This window comes from Rosa chinensis, chromosome 5 (assembly GCF_002994745.2).
Source record: "Rosa chinensis cultivar Old Blush chromosome 5, RchiOBHm-V2, whole genome shotgun sequence".
Lineage (NCBI taxonomy): Eukaryota > Viridiplantae > Streptophyta > Magnoliopsida > Rosales > Rosaceae > Rosa > Rosa chinensis.
In genome coordinates, this window is record NC_037092.1 from 17,660,677 (window position 1) to 17,668,224 (window position 7,548).

At 35.9% G+C, this 7,548-nt stretch overlaps 1 protein-coding gene across 1 annotated transcript; it reads right to left on the reverse strand.

Moving 5' to 3' along the window:
* Positions 1–288: 288 nt before the first annotated feature.
* LOC121049156 (DNA polymerase alpha catalytic subunit-like) lies at positions 289–2,135 on the reverse strand. The gene is made up of 6 exons (XM_040505744.1): positions 1,926–2,135; positions 1,540–1,579; positions 959–1,152; positions 641–811; positions 448–531; positions 289–309 (listed from the first exon to the last, which is right to left on the reverse strand). Exons 2-6 carry the CDS (start codon positions 1,541–1,543, stop codon positions 289–291), a joined length of 474 nt encoding a protein of 157 aa, XP_040361678.1. The 5' UTR covers positions 1,544–1,579; positions 1,926–2,135.
* Positions 2,136–7,548: the final 5,413 nt, after the last annotated feature.

A 7,548-nucleotide genomic window follows, 5' to 3' on the forward strand; every position in this document is an offset into this window, starting at 1 on the left:
CCTGCACCAGTGCAAATAATGTTCATAAGAAACTGAGTCAAAAAGTTTCTTTAATAAATCATCAAGTCATTCTGCATTATGCATCTCTACTTCACAGGCAACGTTAAACAGCAACGACCTATGAAACTCCAAACATCTATGAGCAAGAAGCTGTAATACAGTTGATTTGCGATTGAAGGTCACTTTAGTGCTACCTAATAACCCTATTGATTTCATACTGGTTGAGTTATATACCCGGAATGGATAATTGATCTTCAGTACATAATTCTCCCCTGCAGGTATGTCAGATCACTCAAAAGCATAGTTCCTCTGCAGTGTTCACATAACAGAAAGTGAGCAACAGAGGAAGAAAGAACATGAAAGTACTATGAACCTCCAAAAAAGTTTATTTTCTCATAACTGAGTCAACGCACAATTGGAAATATCAGAATTATTGAGTATGCAAACCTTGACAGGTGCCATGCTAAAAGCTGATACATTGAGATCCAACAACTTCTTTGCTAATTCATTCTTTAATTTTGAAGCCGCATCCTGATGATGTAGAAAAAAGCATCAACAGTAGCAACCAAAAAAGAAAAACAAAGACAAGGCCAAACTAAAATTTATCTATATTCAAGCTTATACAGAAGAAAAAACCTACATGCAGCTTCTTACGAAAATCTGTGGGTGAAATCCTTGAGTCCTCGGCATCCTTTTCAAGCTTCATCATTTCGTCAATTTGAAATAAAGGACTGTCCGGAATTGCATAGACACATCTTTGCATGTTCTTTACAACCGCACAACAACTCTGATATGAACTTCCTACTTTAACCTACATCACAACAATGAATCAACTATAAAATAGGTTGATATGATTAAGCTTGTAAGATAATAACTCTTCAGAAATGAAACGAATTACAAAACATTCATTAATAAGAACGCAAAATAAGTGTTATAACATAAAACTCGTCATGTTTACCTTCCCAAATAGATAAACAGTGCCCATATTAGGTCCATAGAACTCTTCGTAAGCATCAAGCATGTAAAAGGGCAGTGACCCATCTGATTCCAGATCAAAATCCGAACTCCCTTCACTAATTGAGTCACTTTTGACCTCCACATTGCCGCTGCCACCTGTAAGCTCGGCCCCACCAGTCATCGCGGCCTTCCATCCTGCCATAACATCCAAAACAACCACTGCTCTGTTAAAAACTGGGTTAAACCATATGTACCCCAATTTCCACCAACAAAGCACCATAGTGTATTGATACCACAGTAACCATTCTCAATATGTAAACCACTAAACTAATCCTGCTTCCCTTCTCTCTCAACCCATTTTGAAAAAGAAAAAAAATATATATCAATCAAAATGGCCAAGTAGTAAACACACTCCATTCAAACACAATTATTAATGCTTCTTCCAAAGTCCAAACATATATAAGTTACTGCATGTTAACCATCAATGGGTTAAACCATATATAAGTTACTCCATCAATGGGTTGAGAGAATCTGAGAACAAATGAAGTTTTTAAATATGAACCTTAAAAAACAGAGACTCACCCATATTAAAAACACCAATGAAGTTTCCTCCAACTGTTTCCTATAACCGCAACAGTCGCAAAAAAGATACAAAACAGATACATAACTAAAGATACAATCTTCAAAATCTACGATATGGGATCCAAAACCAATACATCAAACAATTCAATGCTTTACCAAAACAGATACAAGTCTACAAATGCAACTCAATTTCAAATTTTCAAGTCCAAAGTCAAAACAGAAAGGCAAAAAGTGACTGATGCAATTCGAACCCAGAAATCCAGAAGGACAAAACAGATCACATATCCAATTTTCATCTCATATCAGTCATATGTATAGCGTATAGCAAAAGAAACAGATGCAATTCGAACCCAGAAATCGAAGCAAGAAAGATGGCAGCAACTTACCAAGCTTGAAGTTTCCAAAATCGAGTCGACAACTGAAATTGAAGCTGCTTCACCTAGTAGAGTTCGAGCCAAACCCAGACTTGAAGATTGAAATTGAATACCCAGAAGCAGAAATTAAGAGGAAGCCATAAATCGATTAAAGAGTGAAGACCCAGAAGCAGAAATTAAGAGAAACAGAAACCCAGACTCACCGTGCACCGTCAGTCCATCACGGCGTCACCGTCGAAGAAAGAAAAGGCGTCATGCGGCCGTGCCGGAGAGAGAAACAGAGAGAGAGAGAGAGAGAGAGAGGAGAGCGGGGCTACGGGAGAGAGAGAGAGAGAGAGAGAGAGAGGTGAGCTTTAGAACCATGCTGGCACTTGGTGCTCGAAGTCGCACCAATCGAGGAGGATAAACTCCTTGGAGGTAGGTTGGACCAGTTGGGGTTCGGATCTCGGAGCAACGACGTGGTGGTGTTGGAAGAGAAACACCGGCAGAGGCGATGGCGCCGGTGAGGGGACGGAGGCAGTAGTTCAATGAGGGAGAGACAGTAGTCGTGGAAAGAGAGCAGGAGAGGGAGGAGAGCGCTAGGGTTTCAGAGAAGAGCGAGAGAGAAAGAGCTGAACGCAGAGAACGAGCTCAGGTCGGGGACGCGAAGGAGGCAGTCAGAGACTCAGAGTGAGAGTCTATCGATTAGGGTTCGAAAGTTTTTAGATAAAGTGACTAAGTGTTGGGGGGAATTAAAATTTTAGACACCGCGTTTCTCAAACTTTTAAACTTAGTCCCTCCGCATTTTTGTAAATTTTTCGTACGAAACTTTTCTCATCGGTTTCTTTGGTGACTGATGTCCATAATAACAATAGAAATCGGTTTCTTCACAAACTGATGTTAACATGATTTTTAACATCAGGTGCAATCCTGACCGATTTTATAGTGGTGATGTCTAATGACATTATTCTAGTAGTGTTGCTAAAATCGGGAAAAAGAAACTTTCCTAAACTAAAAGGATTCATTTAAGGAAATAACTAAGTAAATACGAGGAAATAACTGTTAAAACGTCGCATTAAAATGCTTCTATCACCCACTCGATCACATGATCATAATGTTTTATGTGCGCATTCATAAAACATAAACATGCAAGAGTTATCTGTAAACCAAAACCAAACAAACAAATTCACAACAAAGTACTTTCAAAACTAAGAATCAAAATATTGTCAAAAACATGTCTTAGGGCTTCAAACCTCGCCACTAACAAAAGTAATTTAGTTATACATTGTCATAGTATAATAAAAATAGAGAAAAAGAAACAGATGGCGGGCAGATGAATAAGAAAGAGAGACAGAAGAGAAGGTGAAGGGTGCGGTCCTCTTCATTGTGTTGCAGAGGCTCTTTATATAGGAGATACACAACCCTAGTTTCCTTATTCAACTCTGCTTGTAATTTGCTTGAGGTTTCCTTCGATTGATGCACAATTTAATTACTTTCAAGCTAATAAAATAATTCCATGTCATTAAGATTGAGTCATCATCTCCAATTTGTATCCAAATATGATTGGGAAAAGCCTTTGGACGTCATAGACTCTAGAATCTTCATGTAAATATAAATTCCCGTCAAAAACCAGATTCACGCGCAGCTTGACCTTCCTGTACTAAATCGCGCATAACTTCTTCTAGAAAAATGATATAGATGAACCGTAAAAAGCTGCTGAAACTAGACATCCGAGGCTTTTCAAAAATATAAAGATCATTATCTGATTCGTTTTGAGCTGCTCTAAATGCTCTGTCGAAGTTGACTGATCTGCACAGGAAAATTTCCCGATTTCGCCTTTCTTGCGTCTTTTCTCCTTGACTCCACAAGAATCCTAAAACAATAAAACAAACATTAATACTTTCTATTAAGAGAAATAGCATGACAAAATGCAAGGAAATATTAATATAAATATCGCACATTATGCTCCTATCAGGAATTTAGTGGGAGAAATTAAAAGTCACGGTTATAATAATAGTGTGCAAACAAAATATACAGATAAGGGTGTGAATATTGTTAAGTATTTTTGTTTTTTCTATTCGTAGTTTGAATAATTATTTTATTTTGGCTTATGTATGCTGTCGTTTAGTTTGAAGACAGTGTTAAGATTTAAAGTCTCATAAATGACTTTTGTTAGCTTCAGTTTGGTAACTAATGTTTTCAGTTATAATTCCTTGGTATAAAGTTTGGAATTTGATTGTTGCAATTGAATTGTCATTGTGGTTATCATTAAATAGCTATTTGTTGTCAGGTGGATTGAGTTGTGCCTTGCACAATGCTTCAGTTAAGTAACAAACACATTTAGTTTAGGATCCACTAGTGTTGAAGTTGTGTTTGTGGTTTTGATATTCAAAGCCATACAGTTGGACTATAAGCATGTGTTTTACAGGTTGATATACATTACATATGCTTGTTGATATCATATTAGTTTTGAGGCTTGTGTGAACTGCAGGAGTTGGTGTTAGTGGTTTTGAAGTGGTACGCTTTGCTAAAGTGTATTCCTTTTCGTAACCCTGCATCAGTAACTGCATTTTGACCAAGTCTGAATAGATTATGAGATTTTCATATTTTGGTGCGCACACTTATGTTGTTATTTGGTTGATGTCTTTTGGTTCAATTGTTGTATAGACTGTGATAGTCCAAGTGGGAGAATGTAAGAAAATTTATGGACTTATCACATGTTTATTAAAGTAAACAACAATTGATAAATGATTTAGACTAAATAATATGAATATGGAAATAGAACTCAATTCTAGTAATCTAATCAATGTGTATATCTATTGGTAAGGGATAGAAATCTATTTATTGGATTATTAACTTAATTACAAAGATATGATATCATAAGGATTCTTAAGAGTGAAGTTTGAGTCCTATTGAACTTCCTTTATGGGAGGGGTTCAAGGCTAAACCTAACTCATATATAAGGATGTATAAGTCCCTGCAACCTCTATGACTAAGAGCATAAGTTCTTGCCCCATTCATAAGAAGCAAAAACCTAGAGAATTGCAGAAGACTTGTGCTCGTGGCTGCTTCAATCAGTTCAATCGATCATACAGGTACATGTGTCAATTTTAATTTATTTATCCTGGATGTATACATATACAGTTGTGTCTATATTCTTGTGAATGATCTTGTGACAACTTTATGTATAAAATTGGTATTCAAAGTATTTTAATATTTGGTGGTTTTATTATTTGGATATCTAAATTTGATATTTGGACATTTCTTACTTACTAAACCTTAAATTCACTTTTTTTAATATTTAAAAAGCTAAGTACACCTCCTTAATTTTTCCAAAACACCCTCTAACAATTAAATTTGCATTTTCAAAAAAAAAAAAAAAATTTCTTTTTTTAATCTATATCAATTCAACCATGAAGAATTTTGTGAGAGAGCTACCGACATTTTTGGTGTATTTTTAATGGCGAAACCAGAAAGTGATTATTAAGGGGATGAACAAGTAGACAATTACAAATTTTTTTGTTAATCTAGATCATAGTTTTTTTGTTTGCTTTACAATATGAATAGTTCTAGAAAAGACTGCGGTTCTTAAATAAATAATATACAAGAAAAAGAGTTATTAATGACATTTTCTTACCACACATAGAAATGGCTGTCGTAAATTATTAAAAAAAAAACTGGGCGGTTATTTAAACCTTGCGCCGTAAATATCGGGGCTCATAGATTTTCGACACCTGATTTAAAAACGTCGCACAGTTGTCGTAAATAAAGGAAAACATGTTCGTTGGCAACATATTTGAAGTTGGAAGGAAAAAAGAAGAGGGGGGGGGGGGGGGGGGGGGGGTTTGTGTTTTATTCTTATCTCCTTATCTCCTATCTGAGACGGTCTCACCCTGGATCTTTTTATGATTTCTTTTCTGTTGCTCTTCCAATTTGATTTCGACATTCACTTTGGGGTTGTCTATATATGGATCTCCAATGGTATCCTGTTTCTTTTAGTTTAATTCTTCAAATTCCATCACTTAATTTCCAATTTTGGGAATGAATTCTTGTTTTTTTATGTGCAGAAATGGATATATCAGAGTCTGCGGCTAAACAACCATAGATGCTTTTGTCTACTTGAAGTATATTTGGTAATTGGTGCTATTTTATTCGGTAAAATTTATCAAATTATGCAATCTGAATTTGAATTCACTTATGACCTTTCGTTGTCAATAAAATTGTCACTGCACCTAAAGTTTTAGAATACTCTAAATTATCTTAATGGTATTTGAAAGGGGTGTTAGATTTTCTATGCTGTTAAATCTTTAAGTTTTTATTTTTATTGACATTGTCTCTGATAATTTGGGGGTTTTATTTTTATGTTATATGAGTTCTTTTTGAATTACAAGTAGCTAAAAAAGCCATGAACTCTAGACAGGGGGAAGGTGGCCTCCATGGGTGGTGATGACTGAGAGAGATTGAAGCATTCGGAGAATGCTGTTAGTCTGTTAATACTCAATTAAATAATTAAGGTAGGAGTATTTTAAGTTCCAAATGTGCAGGAGATGTGTACAAAAGATTTTTGTGTAGTTTGTTTATGCATTTGATTTGGGTTTACCATTTTTCAGGTATTGTTAGAGAACAATGACTTCAGACTTTAGAGCCCCATCGCAAAGCCATAATGACGTGTGTGATCTGTCATAAATAATGGTTAACCATTTGCGACGCAATTTTTAGTGACTCGTGTTCAACCATCGCAAAGCCATCGTAAAAAACTTTTTGCAACGCTTTTTCATATATTTACGACATTTTTCATCAGTAGTAAAAAGTCAATAATGGTTAATTGCATATAAGTGCATCTTTAAATGTTTTTTTAGCCATAAGGCCGCCAACTAGTTTTTTTTCCCTCATAAGGCCACTAGATTAAAAATGGTGTTATATTTTAGATATAAAAACCAAAATATTTACAAAAATTCCACTAGACTAAAAAGTCAACAATATATTCTCTCTCTCTCCTCTCCGGCGAGGTCTCTAGTTAACTCCAGCAGGTCTCCGGCCGACCTCCGGCCAACTCCAATGAGTCTCCAGCCGACCTCCGGTGGGTCTCCGGCGAACTACGGAGACCACAAAAGCTACCGTCGCTAGCAAAAAAAACTACTTTAGTGAGATTTCCGGCAACTTCCGGCGAGGTTACAAAAGCTACTGTCATTAGCAACAAAAGCTACTCTGATGAAATTTCCAGCGATCTTATGTGAGGTCACAAAAACTATTGTCATCAGCAACAAAAGTTATTGTTACCAGCAACAAAAACTACTCTCAGCAACATTAAACGCTACTCCCAGCAACAAAAAAACTACTGTCACCAACATTAGAAACAAAAGTTACTTTCACTAGCAACAAAAACTACTGTCACTAGAAACAAAAGCTACTGTCACCAGCAACAAAAACTACTCTCACCAGCAACAAAAACTACTCTCACCAATATCAAAAAAGGTACTCTCACCAACACCAAAATATACTCTAACCATCAGCAAATACTACTCTCACCAACACTAAAAGCTACTACCAAGCAAAACAAAAGTTGTTCGTATAAATTGATAAAGCTATTATTAGAGACTAACAAAGCTACTCTCACTGACTGAGAAAGCTATTACCAACCAACTAAAAGCCACTA

Coding starts and splice junctions, on each gene's coding strand:
- LOC121049156 (XM_040505744.1), bottom strand. Junction 812..958: donor CTGTTTATCTATTTGGGAAG/GTAAACATGACG, acceptor GTTGTGATGTAG/GTTAAAGTAGGAAGTTCATA. Junction 310..447: donor TTAGCATGGCACCTGTCAAG/GTTTGCATACTC, acceptor TGAACACTGCAG/AGGAACTATGCTTTTGAGTG.